This window comes from Podarcis melisellensis (assembly GCF_964234715.1).
Source record: "Podarcis melisellensis genome assembly, chromosome: 1".
NCBI classification, from domain to species: domain Eukaryota; kingdom Metazoa; phylum Chordata; class Lepidosauria; order Squamata; family Lacertidae; genus Podarcis; species Podarcis melisellensis.
Genome location: NC_138528.1, coordinates 129,981,504 through 129,998,809, shown reverse-complemented (window position 1 = coordinate 129,998,809; position 17,306 = coordinate 129,981,504). Strand labels below are relative to the sequence as shown.

General features: G+C 43.2%; 1 protein-coding gene across 3 annotated transcripts in view; it reads right to left on the bottom strand.

Annotated features, from left to right (window-relative positions):
- MLPH (melanophilin) overlaps positions 1 to 17,306 on the bottom strand; it is an 80,288-nt gene that overhangs the window by 26,291 nt on the left and 36,691 nt on the right. For all 3 annotated transcript variants that reach the window (XM_081921519.1, XM_081921517.1, XM_081921518.1), the window contains exons 7-10: positions 16,602 to 16,721; positions 15,479 to 15,680; positions 11,708 to 11,871; positions 1,275 to 1,358 (exon numbers count right to left, since the gene is read on the bottom strand). In XM_081921519.1, coding sequence (XP_081777645.1) covers positions 1,275 to 1,358; positions 11,708 to 11,871; positions 15,479 to 15,680; positions 16,602 to 16,721 — 570 coding nt within the window. The remainder of the gene's footprint in view (positions 1 to 1,274; positions 1,359 to 11,707; positions 11,872 to 15,478; positions 15,681 to 16,601; positions 16,722 to 17,306) is intronic.

Sequence of the window (17,306 nt, the reverse complement as noted above, 5' to 3'; positions counted from 1 at the left end):
TAAAGCCTGGAAACAAGGACTAACCAACACTCATCATTTCAAACAGCAACCCCCCCCCCCATATTTACAAACTCCTATCTATGGAAAGCTTTGCAACCTGAGCCACGTTGGGAAAAAGTTTTCCTATGTTGATAAATTATAATCTGCAGAGACCAAGGACTTTTTCTGGCCTTCATAAATACATGACTATGTGGCATAGCCACCACAGAGTGAGCTCTCTTGTTACGTGAATGCAATGACAGCCAGTCTGAGCATGCTCATTGGGCTCACACATTTCCCTTTTGCAGAAAAGAAAGAAAGAAAGAAGGAAGGAAGAAAAGAAAGTCCAGCTTTTTGCCTTCACTGAACATTTAGCTCGGTGGTGCAGAAATGAAGAACCATCACACCATGCCACCTGCCCATTAAGTATGGTAGTTTCAATGTGGAGACATAAAATAGGGGTTGTCTTCCACTTGTACATTAAATGGGCAGAATAGCTGCTGTTGAAAAAAATCACTAACAAAAAACAGTGTCAAACCCCTATTAAAAGCAGCTGCAGCCTTCTTGGTGCTGGCTCTGTCACGCACAACGTCTCCAAGGCAGTTCTCACTCCACATGACATGGCCAATGCATGCCTTTAATTGCTCACCTGTTCTAAAGGTTTGGAGCACCCAGCGCATGCGATTAGTGTTTGGCAGCAACCAACCTGTCTGTGCACCATAGGCATCAGGCCTAAGTGGGTGAGGAAACCTGTTACACCCAGGGCTTCTTCCCCAGCCACAACTCACTGGAACTGAGTTCCAGCACCTTTGCCATTCTAAAAGAAGAAGGGAGGTGTTCATAGAGAGTTCCAGCACCTCTTTTTCTAGAAAAATAGCACTGTTTGCAACAATATTCACATAGTTAGTGTTTTCAGCTGAATGCATTATTAGGTCAGTGCTGGTATTTGTTGTGTCAGGGCGAGTTCTTGGAAAGGAGAGTGCTCCATGATGAATTCTGAATGAGGTGACCAGCTTCCAAGATGGTGCTTTCTCAGGATGGGAAACTAATGTTTTCTGGGTTTTCTGATCTTCTTATTTTTCCATTTTGCCAATGGATGGTTGACATGGACCACAGTGAGGTGTGTGAGGACCAGACAAATGGAGGAAGAAGGAGATGAACTATTCACCCATTCTTCCCCAAAAGGAAGTGAATGCTAGTCTTCTCTGACGGCCACAATATCCTAAACACTCCCTTTATGATATAATAGGATGGAGAACCTCGGGGGGGGGGGGAGTCCTCTTTGCTGATTTTACCTCATCTGGGTGAACCAGGATCTTCTCCTCAAGAAGGTTCAGCATGCGCTCGACAGCTGACATGCGTTTGTTCAGGTCAAGAATCTGAGAAAGGAAAGATGACAGCATAGGATAGAGCCCACCACCATAGTTTTCTTAGCAGCTAAAGAGAAAGTACAGAATAGCTTCCGCCACCTTTGCCCCCAGATGGAGAAATCAGCAGATCTGCAGGCCCCGCCACTGCAATAAAACAAAAGCAAAAACAGCAGCACAGCTAATTTCAATCCATTAAAAAATAGCAAGACAAGCCTTGTAATATTACCAGAATAACCCAAATGAGTTGGTCTTTTAAGATGATAAATGTGAGTTATTTTTCCTGGTTTTTTGCACTTGCAGACTGTCCATGTGAACTGATACACTATGTGCTGAGACTGGGAGGCCTTGATTTAAGTTCCAGATCAGTTATAAAGTTGTATACTTTAACTTGCTCCCCTTTTGGGAGCTAAATGGGAAAAAAGGTTTTTGTGAAGCTAAATGAAGTGAATAATATAAATTTCTTCACACCGTAAATGTGCAGTGGAAATTACTGGACTCAACAATGCCAGATTATTTATAGGTAATCTTTTTCAGGCTTTTCACACAAGGATTCGACACTCCAGTTCCCAAAAGCTACAAATCTGTTACCCCAATCAAGGCACATGTGGCAAAGCAGAAAGCTGTTCTGTAGTTTGTAGCTTCCATATGCTTTATTTCAATTCTCAATGTCCTCCCCACTCCTTTGCTTTCCCTAACATCTCTGCTACAGAGGAGCAATGTGCAGTTGGTGGATCAGGACATTGGCATTTTATTTAACAACAAAATTCTGGGACGGTGGCTTTAAGAGCAGGAGAGTAGTAGCAATTTTGGTGAAAATATACATTGTAGTTTGCTATATCAGATTACGACCATTTTGTGCTAACATATTCTTCCCAGGATCACCATGAAAACAATGCTTACATAGCGCCAGTCCAGCTGTGGAAGAACTGCATCTTTCATTAATACAGACTTTCATGCATAATGACTAAAAGGGGGACTTAAGGGGAGAATGAAGGAATAACAAGGACTTGGACTTGTTCCATTGGAAGGTGAACAATAAAGTTTTTTATTTGTTAAGTGGGAAGGGAGGAATGTCCAGATTGTGCAAGTTTAAACTCCCTTTCCCAATAACTTCCAAAGTTTGAGTTTTATATGAAGTTTGAATGCAGGTCTCTCCTTCTCCAGATGGGAGGACAGGAGACAAAAGAGGGAGCTGCCACCTGTGAGGGGAACTTCCTCTGTTGGCCTGGGGCTCAAGCAGACAGCAAATAGCACCATGTTATATCTTTCTGTGTTTTTATATTGTAAGCCGCTCTGGGATACTTGTATGAAGGGTTCTTCTTCTTATTATTAGTGTCATCTATGTAATTGATAATTCATACTTATGTGCCAATGCCTTGTCTAACTCATGAGGAAACATAATTCTCCTTCTCTTTCATTCTGTTTCTGTTGCTTTGCTTTTTAAAAATGAAATGAGGAAGGGTTGTGGTTGCAGCCCAACCGTGAGCCTTCCTCCACCAAATCTGTTTGCCCAGATGCCTCCCTGCTCTCTTCGGCATCCAACTAATAAATAAATTAATTAATTAATATTTATACCCCACCCATCTGGCTGACTTTCCCCAGCCACTCTGGGCGGCTTTCAACAGAATATTAAAATACAATAGTCTTTAAACATTAAAAAGCTTCCCTAAACAGGGCTGCCTTCAGATGTCGCCTAAAATTCTGGTAGTTGTTGTTCTCTTTGACATCTGGTGGGAGGGTGTTCCACAGGGTGGGCGCCACTACCGAGAAGGCCCTCTGCCTGGTTCCCTGTAACCTCACTTCTCGCAGGGAGGGAACCGCCAGAAGGCCCTCGGAGCTGAACCTCAGTGTCTGGGCTGAACGATGGGGGTGGAGACGCTCCTTCTGGGATACAGGGCTGAGGCTGTTTGCCCTCTTTGCCCACACTTTGCCATTTGCATTGATTAAAAATGCTTGAAGGGCACATTTACTGCTGCCTATGTATTTCTTTTTATTTATAATTAAATAATGTATATATTATTATTCGATGATGTATATATTGTTATGTATATATTATTATTCGATACCTGACACCTGTGGGTGTAGGGCAGTATAATAATAATAATAATAATAATAATAATAATAATAATAATGGGACAATAGACACCCTGAGTGCTTTTATAGTAGGGCCTCTTATGCTTCTTATGCTTTTGTGATTAATTGCCTCATATTTTATTAATTCCCTCATGAATAATTTTTACCATATGGATCTGCATAGCAGATGGAAGCACACTGGGAAAGATGATTGTAAAATTGGCTAGGGTCAAAGTAATGCTGTAATCCATATCCTTAATTGAAAATATTTTCTAATGGATCTTAATATGCAGCCTGGCAATGTTTCATGAAATTCTGAAGTGAGTTCTCAGCAACCGAGTCCAGCTAGAAGCAAGCACAACGTTGATCAAATCTTTTGACAAATTAACCAGATGAAGCTGGCAACCTCTCAGATGAAAAACCAGAGAAACAAATACTTTGTAAAGTCTAGCACAAGAGAATTTGTAGCAGATTAAAGGGCATCAGAAAGGTGAGTTCTGTCTGCCGTGGTTCCAGTTTAGGATTTGCTGGCTGTAATTTCTCTAAGCCCTTTCCAGGGCTGAATGAAGACCAGAGACATCTCCCCTTGTGGGCTGGGAGAGGAGATGAGGGGAGGGGTGGCAGAGGGAATGGGTGGTCCATGCTGGTGGGGATCTTTTGGGATGGGCCGGTTCCTCCTCCATCTGCTGTGGGGAAATGACAGTCATGGGGCTGAAACTCCTCTGTAGTTCAGCTTGTGTCAGAATATTCTAGTCACCTAAGTTTAGCCACTAATTTTTAAAAGCCCCTTTTCAGTTTTGAATCAAAACAAACGAGCTTATGAGAAGTGCTTCCCTTCCTTCATTCCTATCTCAGCTTTCCTCCAAATACATGGTCCTTTTTCCTGTTCATATAAGGGTCATTCACACAGCCCTCCTCATGCGCACCGAGGCCGCATCACCTGAGGTTCACGTGGTGCAAGAAGGAGCTTTGTGGGTTTGTGAGGAGTGTTGGCACACCCTGCCCCATCACCCTGAATGCTGAATTGCTGAGAGGAGGGAAAATGGGAAACCAGTTGGGAGACGAAAAGGAATGGTGTATCCTGGGAAAGGACAGAGGAAGAGACGCACAGGGATGCGAAGGAGAGATGAGACAAATGATGCGTTGTCTGGATAGGTCATTTACTGGCACATAACGCTAGTGGACTCCTGCTCCGAGAGCCCATTCTTAGGTAGCCAAAAGGGCCACACCCACAAACAAGTGGCAGGTATAGGTAGTTTGGGGAAAACCCAAGGTTTGCGTAAGTTTTCAGAAAGAAAGCTGGGGGGGGGGCTATCAAATGAGATGACTGAGGACAGAATGCTGTTTGACTGCTGTGGGGTGGGAGGTGGGGGGTAAGGAACCAAGGAGAGCAGAAATGACACTGAGTATATCTGAAAATCAATTGACTGGTCAGCTGGACCGAAGCACCTGAGCACTCCATGCGGCAACATTTTGTCGGAAGCTCCTCATGCAATTCGGAGGTGCAGAAGCCAACTGCTAGGGGCCGAGGTCCCTTTGCCCCCCAGTAAAATAGTTGAGAGGGACACACCCCAAGTTGATGGGCACTGCCATTCAAATGGTGCGCATGCACCATGTATTGTGATCAATTATGTGGAGCGGGGCTTACCCGCCCCCCTATTCTAATCAAGTTGCCACCCCTGTAAGCATCTCCTAGCATCTTAGTGCCTAAACCTGCTTGCCTGTGCATTGAGATCTGCAGGATAGGCGCCTCTCGCTGTTTTGCTGTGATTACAAAAGAGATAGCTGGCTTCATCATTGTTTAGCTTTCATTACCAGCTACTTCTTCAGAGGGTGGATGTTGCTGCTAAATATTTTTTGCACGAATGTGTTGTGATTCAGGTAATGGCTGTTTGCATTGTTAGATTGCATTGAAGGCTGATTGCCGAAGAATTGATGCTTTTGAATTATGGTGCTGGAGGAGACTCTTGAGAGTCCCATGGACTGCAAGAAGATCAAACCTCTCCATTCTTAAGGAAATCAGCCCTGAGTGCTCACTGGAAGGACAGATCGTGAAGCTGAAGCTCCAATACTTGGGCCACCTTATGAGAAGAGAAAACTCCCTGGAAAAGACCCTGATGTTGGGAAAGATGGAGGGCGCAAGGAGAAGGGGACGACAGAGGATGAGATGGTTAGACAGTGTTCTTGAAGCTAAAACATGAGTCTGACCAAACTGCGGGAGGCAGTGGAAGACAGGAGTGCCTGGCGTGCTCTGGTCCATGGGGTCACGAAGAGTCGGACACAACTAAACGATTAAACAACAACAAAATTGCAGTTTATTGTTTGAAAGTTGTTGCAAACCACTTCAAGGGCTATGCCAGGGAGCTGCGTAATAAGCAGGATAAAACTGTCAAATTCCAAAGTCTGCCATGTGAGTCCGTCGCAGCAAAAATAGCAAAAAGTCTTCTGTTGCAAAAGCTAAGGTTGGTATCTGGTTGGTGTCCCTTCACAGAATCCTAGAATCTTTGAGTTGGAAGGGACCACGAGGGTCCTGTTGTCCAACCCTCACCAATGCAGGAATCTCAGCTAAAGCATCCAGGACAAGGTGGTCAGCCAAGCTGTGCTTAAAAGCCTCCAGGGACTGAAAGCCCAGGTGCATCCATCAGTGGAAGGGGGGAGGCCATTTTTGGTGACTGTCCCTCCACCTGCACCTCAGTTTCCCATGAAATCTGCTGGATTGGAGCCCCCCCCCCCCACAAGCAGACTGGGAGGAAGAGGCTGCAGGGGATTCAGTATCATGTGGAGGTGGCTGTAACCACCCTAACAAATTTATTTAAAATTTCCTAGTTTTAAGGGCCTATCTGGGGGTTGTTTAAGCAATGCCCGAGAAGGTTGGTTAGTTAAAGTTTAAGTTTGGCAAATATTTGTTGAGGCAATCTAAAGTAAGGCTGTTTCTCCTACTGCTGTTTAAATGTTAAAGTATATAAAAAATTTGCCGGACAACAAAACAAAATGCACATCCCCTGTGAGCAATGACAGAAAATCAGATCAATTTTTGTTGTCTACACTGAAACACCTCAGAACTTTGAGTCTGATATTCTATTTTTCCCTTGGAGCAGAAACAAAATTTCAAACACAGTGGAATTTCCTGTAGGAATGAAATTCTGTTCTGGAGTTGGTTCTAATTGAAACCATGCTTAGACCAGCTCTTGTGTTCTGCATCCACCTAAATCCTCCCATAGGTCAAAGGGATTGCACGGCTCTCCAGAGCGCAGAATTTGCCCCCGACTGTGAACACGGCAGGAATAATAGGGTTACACTCACCTTACCTCTTATATCACGGCCAAGACTAAGCCATTTAGGTAGCTAGGATAATTGGATTACCCCCTTAGCTCAGCACAATTCATTAGACCTCAGTATTTGAATCTCTACAGCTAAAGAAAGCTTGGCTCTTTCCTAATAAATCCCAATTGTGAGGCTTAATGAGTTCATGACGAAAGCAGACTACAAAGATTTGGAACTAAAGCACGGCATTTCTGACACATGTGCTATATCTGTATAAATGAGGCTGTATCCTCTCTGCTAAAACAATCTCAGTGCTAAGGATCTTAATATCTCAGGGCAACGCTAATGCCAAAAACATTCCTCTTAAGATGTGTCCTGTTTAAAGGCTAACAATATATATGACAAAAATAACACCAAGTTAAGTTCAGCCTGGATAGCTCAGTTGGTTAGAGGGTGGTGCTGATAACACCAAGGTTGCAGGTTCGAACCCTGCATGGGCCCGCTGCCTATTCCTGCATTCCAATTCTATGATTCTGTGAAAATGAAATTTGTTTACGTGCCTTGCATTTGCACATTGTGAATTCCTGCTGTACTTTCTTGAAGAATTGTGTGTGTTTCTGTTGTTAAACCCAAACTAAGAACAGCTTTGGCTATAATGTCAGTAATTCAGACCCAACTACCTCTTTTTAGGCAAATCCAAGCACTGGGGCAAGCCTGGCTCAGGGTACAAGTCCCTTTCAAATGTCTCATCCTTTCCAAAAGGAGTTTTCCACATGGCACGGGGTGTGTGTGGCTTGAACAGGAAGAAATAACTGCATGCTTTTCTGGGTCATGGCCACAATTTGTATTTGAGGTGGTGCTGGTGGCGAGTATTCAAGAGAATACAAGAACCCTTTCCATACTTCAAATCCAGGTCAACTGTGGAAGTCTAATCTAAAGCAGACAAGAAGCTGGCTAGTGTCTGCTCTGGATTGAAAAATGTTTCGAGTTGTCATTGCTGGAAAGTGAAGTTGCGAGAAGGTACAGACATGAATCCTGGTATATGGGGAATGTCCATTGTGAAAGACTACTTGCTCTTTTCATAGCGAAACACTCTAATTGAGATATACAAAAGTACAAAATGAGCTTTTCAGTAACTGAGATTACTGATTATAGAGGACCACCATATAGTAGCTACTTTGATAAAACAAATTCAGACAAGAGAAGATCTAAGAGTTATGGAATAGAAGTAGCTTTCATTTGCTCATTTTTTTGTTTTGTTACGAACTCTAAATGCTTACTGTATCTGAGTATAATTAACTTTTTGCAGAATCAGCATGTGTTTTCCCGAGTAGCTCAAGGGTCTTGGGTAAAGAGATAATAAATCTCATTTTACAGAGAAAAATAACAACTCAGTTGCATCAGTCAGACTAGCAAGTGACAAGTCACTGTGACCGAGCTCTGCTGTGATTTGGACACTTGGAGGAAGCACTGAAGAGAGAGTTCTTGATGGTTAGATGCCCCACTCCAAGATTTGTCCCTGATCCAAGAGCCCTGGTGAGATCAATTTCAAGATGCCTAGTGTGGGGGAAGCCATTGGCAGCCAACAGAAAACCATAAAAGGCTGTGAAATGGATGGCTTTCAAAAGGTGGGAATGTCTGTAAAAATCAATGACGCCAAAAGAAAAGAGCCGAATTGTTAAAGGAAAGATAAAATGCAGTGTGTTTCTCAGCAAGAAAAGTAACAAAGATGGAAGGGCCTGTTCCTCGGTATTAGTTACTTAGCATTCAGTGGTAGACTATGAGAACTAGTTCTGGGACAACATGTTGCTGCTTATTTCCAGGAAAGTAGAAGCAAAAGTAGGCCATAACATCTGTGCTTCACAGATGAAAATATAGCTGAACAGGGCAAAACACAGCCCCAGCTTCTGTGAATCTCCCCATCCCAATGCACTCTAAATCTGAGGTGGCTAAACCTGAGCCAAGGCTCTGGCCCAGCCAAGGACCTCCCTGATTTTGGTGGTGGTGGCAAAAATGAAAAAATAAAGTAGACGTGTCAGGATGGCGGGCAGAGAAAGCCCAGAGGCCAGCTGGGGAGCATCTCCCTCATCAATTGAGTAGAGAGAGGGAATTGCTGCCAGAGCAGCTGAAGGTGGAGGGCTGGGGGGGGGGAGAGTTGTGAGTAGGTGTAAGTATAATGGCTTAATTGACTCTGAAATTGAGAATGTCTGAATGCACCTTGCTAACACTGGAGATTTGCCATGGCTGCATCCTGAGAGCTCTAACTAGTTGATAATTAACTGAGGGTTTAACTTTGATGAAGGCATTCAATTGCAAATTCGCCATCTTGGAAGAGTTTTTCTTTGTTTCCAGGCTCCGTGGGAGAGGGAAGTGTAACAGGAGCTCAGGCTATGTGTGTGACAGAGAGCTATGTTTGTCAACTCTGGTTATAAGTTATTTTATTTCTAAGAAGATGAACCTATGCCTTGGACGGGCGTATGTCTTATGGTATTATGTAGATGTATCTTCCATGTTTTTTGTACCTGTTTTGAAGAAGTTCTGGTTAGTAAAGCTTTGAACAATATTTGTGGGTCTGGACAATGTTTTGTTCCAAAAGGAGTCAGGTTCTTATGCATCCAGTTGCTTCAAGCTGTGCAATATTAATATCTGCAATAAGGTGACCACACCAAATGTCGCCCCTGAGCCACCAGAGGGCTGTCCAATGATGAATGTGGCACTCAGGCCAAAAAAGGTAACCCACCAGCTCTAAATAGCAAAGGGGATCAGGACTGGGACCATGGCAAATTGGCAGTGGATTAATCCCACCATAGTCAAGACAACTCCCACGGGTATAATGTTAACTGTTGGAGATGTGAGGTACTTTCCCTGGTCCTTGGCTCCAGAATTCAGTTCACACTGGTCTTAAAGCCCCAGATGTCTTCATGGCTTTTCTGAACTCCAGATTCCAGTTCAGAACTTGGAAGCAATTGTGGATAAGCATTAAGATGTACACATTTAATGTGCAATCAAACTAATGAATAAGACGCTATGCTGGAACTGGTCTCAAGTTTTCACAGTGTGAAACAGAACTGAGTCTTAAGTAAAACTTTCACTGAGATTTGAATGTCTGAATGAATTGAATTGCTTGGTTGTAAACTGGAAAAATAATTAAAAATTCACGGCCTCCAATAACTTCAGCTATAAACAGTTGGATTCAAGGGGAAATGTTCTTGGAGGAGAGAATCTGGCTTCTCATGTGACTTGCAGACAAATAATTAAGGGACCCGGGTAGGCACTTTCAACGCTCTCAGTTGCGGGAGTGTAAATGAATTGGGGTTCTGCAGTTCACCCCATCCATCCACACAAGGACCCTGACAATGGGCCAGATCCTTACCAGGAACTGCTTCGTGGGCCAAATTTGATAAATGGGAAGGGCTACTCACCTGTCAAAATCCCTTTTACTCAAAACTTAAAGGGGAACAGGGAGGAGGCTTGTAATTTTTTTTATTTTATTTTTTTACAAAAGACCAATGAATCTACTGGTCTGGAAAACCAGTGAAAGTAATTCCTTTTTAATCTTACCAAACTATTTTTTGGATAGATGGGGTAAAAACCTATTTCACCCAAATTGTATAGCCATAGTTTTGGTTGTTGTTTTTTAATCAATGTATTTTTCTTAAACTATTTCTCCTTCCAGTTGTTCTGGAATGAGATAGAAAAGCTTTAAAAAGCCAATAAAAATAAGGAGAAAGAGAACTATACAATGGGGTGGAAGAACTGGGAAGCTATGGTCTACAGGAAGAAAAAAAAGGCCATAAGATTCTTGGTCTTGTTGCAGAAACTTAGAACAACTGTAGAAAGAGATCAGTTAGATCACGAATGCTTTCTCTAAATTGTATTCTCATCTCCAGTTTGAGTGACAATCAGAACCTTCTGCCGTTTCATTAAAAGTGGTACTACCGGGAAGAATGGCAGATGAAGGTGATGGACTACATGGAACTGGCAGAAATGACTGGCAGAATCCGAGACCAGGGAGAAGTGTCGGTGGAGGAAGATTGGAAGAAATTTAAAGACTGTCTACAGAAACATTGTAAAATTAATGAATGTTAGAAGGATGTTGGAATGAAGTTATGTGGCTTTAGCAGAAATGTTATAAAGGTTTAGAAAAAAACAGACTGTTAATTGGTGAAAGGAGGGAAAGTAAAGTTATATTAATATTAAGATAAATTACAGGACAAAAATTGGGAAAGATGGAAAGGATTTGCTGAAATAGCTAACTGAACTAGAATACAAAAAAGGGAGGTGTGAGGAGGTCAAGGAAACAAGCAAATGAAAGATAAGTTATGGGAAGATTTGTTGTGTTTTTTTAATTGTTTGTATTTTTCTGTTTTTCTGTTTTTCTTTTTTTTCTTTTTTCTTTTACTTATTGTGATGTGTTGTTTTGATTTTGTTTAATATGGCATTTTTACTTTTGTTTTTTGTAACCCTTAAAACCTTAATAAATATTACTTTTTTAAAAAAGTGGTACATTTCTGCTTGCAGCTTTTCAGAGATGGATAAAGCAGCATTGATCCTGCAGGTAAGACTTCAAGCACTTTACAACTCATCAACAGAGGTTGTTCTGTTTTGTGCTCCAAAAGAAATCCATTGAATCCTATGCATTTAAAACACATGCCTTGAAACCAAAATTCAACCAATTAATGAACATAAAATGCCACAAGATTAACAGTGGGTGAATGGGATAGCGCTACAGCCTATAATTTCATGTCCGTTTAGACACATCAAAGAGGAAGGGAAGTAAGTTTCCTTGTTTTGCAGCATGCTTTCTCTGAAACCTTGAACAGGAAAAATATAAAAACATTTTGTTTTGCAGGCATTTGATTCTTGCAATCTTGTGTTCTCTCTGTGTCAGTCAACCTTAGTCTCTAGTTTGCTCCTGGACATAGATTCTTACTCTGAGCCCAGAATCACCCCTAAACCCCAGCTCTTGCCTTACTTCAGGGGCGGACGCTTTGAAGGACGGTGTCCAATTCCTTATTTACCTGATTTCCAGGTGGATTTATGTTCTCCTGGGATGAGGCTCGGCTCCTGCGTTTTGTGTGGTGGGGCTGATAGACAAGGGTCTTCTGCGCTCCCTCCATGTCTTCCTCGGAAGTGTCCAGATCAGCTGAGTACTGGGATGGATGCAGCTCATTGCAAGGACGGCCTTTGGGAACAGAACAAGGCTGGGATTCAGAGCAATAGACTCAAAACTCAAACCTCGTGTTTCAGGGCAATCTGAGCGAGATTACTAATTTCTGAAACTTTCTGGAGGAAGTTTCAATTTATTCACTTTGGCCTCAGATATGTTTACAAAAACAGGGGAAATAATAATAATAATAATAATAATAATAATAATAATAATAATAATAATTTATTTATTTATACCCCGCCCATCTGGCTGGCTCCCAACAGATTTAAAAGCACAATAAAACATCACACATTAAAAACTTCCCTAAACAAATCAAAAGCTGGAAGCAAATTAATTGCAAGGAATAGAATATTTCTATAGCCAGGTGCTTGTTGCTTGCCAGTTTTCAACCCAGAAAAATCAAAATATGTGAAAAGTGTGGTCATTATTTCAGGGGCAAACTAGATGAAAGAGGTATGTGATCAGATTATCTATTTCTTTAAAAGTTTGCAAGAGTGGGGGAAGGCTTAACCCTGTCCCTGTGCTTTCCCACCTCCGTTGGCAATTTGACCTTTTAAGAGAAAGTTACATGTACCTCAAAGTTTTCTCTCGTGGAGCAAAAAGCCACTTTTTGGATTGGGAGGGAGGGTAATGTTTATTGGGGAAACAGTGCTTAGATAAATGCTGTGAAGCACGCAGTCCACTCACTGGGCAATGACTCCTCTCCATTCATTGGTTCCCAACCCCCCATGCTAAGAGACAGGAGACCAGGCTCACAGAAACTCCTGCTGCCCTATGCAAAACTCTCCAAATACATCACACTCTAGAGGACCCTTCTCAAGTTTGCTTAGATCCTCTGTGACTACAAGGGGAAGGCTCTTGTCACCAGTTCTGGAGTTTTGTCCCCGTATTTTCCACAGTAGCTCAGCCCTGGTTTGTTGCCTGCCTTTGAACTCTGAGCAGCATTACCTAACCAACAAATGAGGAACACGCTGAGCAGCATTTGAGAGGCTGCAGGTGTCTAATCTCTGCACCATGCACTTTTCCGTTTTGTTACCTTGTTAAGAGAAACCACATTAGGGATAATTTAGTTTCCAATAATCACATTTTCCAGGTATTTATAGTAACTGTAAAGCACTGAACCCTGCGGCACAACAAAACCTTCTGAGAGTAACTGGACTGGGATCCATTTCCATAGACAATTTTACAATAAGTTCACTTAAAATGCAAACCTCTGGTGGGCAATGTGAGCCTAGGAAGAAGAGCTATCTGCGTCCTGCTGCATGGCGTTCTGCACCTTGCCGAAAGGCGTAAATCAATGTGCCACCCCCAAGTGCCAAGAAAGAAGGTCTTCCATCTGCCAGAACTGTAGGCTGTTGCCGATGGCTTGGGCTTATGCTTTTGGAGTGTCTGTGCGATGAATTCATTCCAATTGCCCTTCTAGAAATCCACTCCAGATCAAGAGCTTATTGTGTGGGCCAACTTGTCTTGTCTGTACCATTTATGACTTGAAGACTGAATTGAATGCACTGCCACATGAGGGGGGGGTGTGTACAGTTTATAGACCTGCAACAATTGCTGGTGTGGCAGCCTCAAAGTTCTAGCCAGCCTTAAACCATGAGGGGGAGGGGGGAGGACTTGAGGTCTCTTCCAACTGGGCTTGGGGTCAGGCTTGGAGCTGGTTTGCTAGAATTCACCATTTCAGCCGTGGGGACGGGGAGTTCCAGAGAGTGGGAAAGGGAAATGCAGGAACTGGAGTTCTTTCACCTCACAGCTACCATCCCCACAATCCTAATCCCCCTCCAGGATACAGTCATACCTCTTGTTACGTTTGCTTCAGGTTACTTCCAGGGTTACTTCCAGGTTTCACCGCTCACGCATGCGCAGATGCTCAAAATGACGTCATGCGCAGAAGCGGCGAATCGCGAGCTGCGCAGACGCAGGTTGCGTTCTGCTCAGGTTGCGAATGGGCCTCCGGAACGGATCCCGTTCGCAACCAGAGGTACCACTGTACTTAGTGTATAAATTATCAGGGGCTTACCAATTCCCCTACAATTTATACTCCAAGTATCACTCCGTCTGTCATTGCTTCCTCTCCCCTCTGCAAAACAAAATACTACTCAACATTACATACATGCCAGGAAACTTGAAGGAGAAGGAGAAGGAGAAGGAGAAGGAGAAGGAGAAGGGGAAGAGGAAGAGGAAGAAGAAGAAGAAGAAGAAGAAGAAGAAGAAGAAGAAGAAGAAGAGGAGGAGTTTGGATTTGATATACCGCTTTATCACTACCCGAAGGCATCTCAAAGCAACTAACATTGTCCTTTCCCTTCCTCCCCCAAAACAAACACTTTGTGAGGTGAGTGGGGCTGAGAGACTTTAGAGAAGTGTGACTGGCCCAAGGTCACCCAGCAGCTCCATGTGGAGGAACAGGGAATCGAACCCAGTTCACCAGATTATGAGTCCACTGCTCTTAATCACTACACCACACTGGTTCATCCTTCTTAGGATGGGCTTGGTGGTTTGCTTCTTCTTCTTGTTCCATTATTTTAAACTTATTATTAACATTTTACTTTAGGGAGAAGTGCTCCCCCAAGTGTTTGGGTGCCACACCCTTATTTTTGGGAGGTCCCATTTCACTTGCAGGCTGTCAGACTCTTAACCAGCCACTTTTGCTATTAGGAGGAATGATGTGAATTAAACAGCTCCTGTGCATAGGAAACATGATGCACGCTAGCCAAAAGGAAGCTGCTCTTGTCATATCAGTTTAGGAATTTCTTTTCATGAAGGGAATATTTCATCATGTAGTTCCCCACAGTCTGAAGTACGGACAGCACAGGGGCAGTTTTGGCCTGAGAAGCGTGGCTTGTCCTTTATCCTGGGGGCCACCAACTTATTATCCCAGGCCTTGTGGCCCTGACACCTCCCTCTTCTTCGCCAAGCTCAGTGGCTGATAGCACAGCGGAGGAATGGTTCACAGTAACAGTATAACCATTTCAAAATGCAATTTTAAAAATAATAATACAAATTTGTTTCTCTCTCACTCCAATTGATAATTTCAAGTAATATCTGAAGTGTCTTCAGAAAGAGGCTTTAGTGTAACATCTTTCCTTTTTATTTTAATATATTGATTATATATATTGATTATATATAATATTGGCAGGGCGGGGGTTCTTTTGTTTTTTTCCACCATTTTGGCAGGGTGGCACTGAGGGTTTGCTGTTGCTAAGTATCATTACAGAAATCATGTTTGACTCTTGGAGAACCATGTTCCTCCTGGTCTTCTAGTCAAATATATTTGTGTAAATGAGAATAAATCATAACTACAGCAATGATCTGAAAATTCAAAAGAAGTTCACATAGTCCATTGCAGCAGGGCTCATTTTTAATAACATATTAGTGTGATATTTGTTCCACTTTGGCAGGAAAGATTCGGCAAGAAAGATCCATGTTGTTCTGCAACCATTTGCTAGGGATATGCCTGGTCACCTACTGTATCCTCTGAGATACGTGATTTTTGCATGTAAATTAGATTCACTCTAAAAGACAGAAATCTACAAAAGGCTGTACATTTAATATTTTAGCTCTTCTTAAAATAAACAGCGCTGAGAAGACATTTCCTCGGGTGTTTGGCTACAGGAGAACCTACCAGCCTTGGGAGTTCTCTCGAGGCTTTTAGGCTGTGAGTTGACGGTCAGCCGAACTTCGGTGCTGAACTCCTGTTCGGGGGCCGGCAGGTGCTGCCCCTGCTCCTGCAGGAGGTGGTGGAACGTTGCCGCCAGGTCAGCTTCGGCAATCATTGATTCCCTCTGGGAGGGGTCTTCCTTGGCACCGGGAAATCCCGCAAAGCTCTAAGAAGAAACAGTGCCCATCAGCGTCGACAAGGAGGCAGTTTGATCTCTCATTGACAGGTAAGTGTCTGGAGGACGGGCACTTCCTCAGTGTTGGTTATATATGTGGTGAATTGATACCACACCTGATTGAAGTGTTCTTTTTTTGCATGCACACCCCCCAAATCACGATGGTGAGTGGGAAACTCTGAGAGGGCTTGCAGAGGAGGAGGAGGAGGTTTCCAATGTGCAGCCACAGTCAGTCTGGTAGCTGCCAAGAGGAAAAATAGTAATTCCCACTTCATGTCTCAAAGTTAAAGGTAAAGGTAAAGGGACCTCTGACCATTAGGTCGAGTCGTGACCAACTCTGGGGTTGCGGCGCTCATCTCACTTTATTGGCTGAGGGAGCTGGCGTACAGCTTCCGGGTCATATGGCCAGCATGACTAAGCCTCTTCTGGCGAACCAGAGCAGCACACGGAAACACCATTTACCTTCCCGCCAGAGTGGTACCTATTTATCTACTTGCACTTTGACGTACTTTCGAACTGCTAGGTTGGCAGGAGTAATGGGAGCTCACCCTGTTGCGGGGATTTGAACCGCCGACCTTCTGATCGGCAAGTCCTAGGCTCTACACTGAAGTGTTGTGCTTGAGTTAACATAAGGAGATCCTAAACAGCTTACCAAAAGCATGAATAGGACTGTATGAAGCTTTCTATGTAATACCTGATGTTTTACTGCCGTTGTGTTTCTGCTCTCTCACTTTCTAGCCTATTTCCAACTTGTAGCTTTCACTAATACATTTCACAGGGCAGACAAAAATGCTTATACAACAAGCTGGGCTAGCAAAGGTCAAGAAAATGAGAAGAATGAGGGAGGGGAGGAATTCTGAGGTGCCAAGGACGATGCAAGCGAGCAGGAAGGCATGCCCGCCACCGTAATACCTGAAGACCTTCATTCCCAGGAGAGAGTTGCGCAGACTGCCGGCGAGATTGAGAAGAATATTCTGAGTCCATTTCAAAATCAAAGGGATGGACAGACAGCAGACGCTTGGTCTTGCGCATCTTAGAAAGCAGAGAGAGTTTAAGGAACCAGAGTCCATTGTAAATACAGTTGATAGAGAAATATTTTCACAGGTCTCTTGGAAAGGTTAGTACTGTAACCATCTTGCTACTTTCCACACAGTGCTCTGCAGGGGATTTTCCTCACAGTTCCCTAGTTCTATGCCAGAGTTCAAGTCCAGCCCTGCTGTTCTCTCCTAATGGGATGCTTTTCAGGTCAATAAGGAACAGGGGCAGCTGAGAGCTATTCCATATAGATTTATATAGAAAACATGCAAACACTCTTTTGAAAACAATTTACTTCCCCCAAAAGGGCAGAAATGAGTTCAAACAAAAACATTCCGATCCAGGATTCTGCACTCTGAATTTGGAATTTATTCAAATGTTGATTTCCTTATACAGTGGTACCTCGGGTTAAGTATTTAATTCGTTCCGGAGGTCCATTCTTAACCTGAAACTGTTCTTAACCTGAAGCACCACTTTAGCTAATGGGGCCTCCCGCTGCTGCTGTACTGCCGCTGCACGATTTCTGTTCTCATCCTGAAGCAAAGTTCTTAACCTGAAGCACTATTTCTGGGTTAGCGGAGT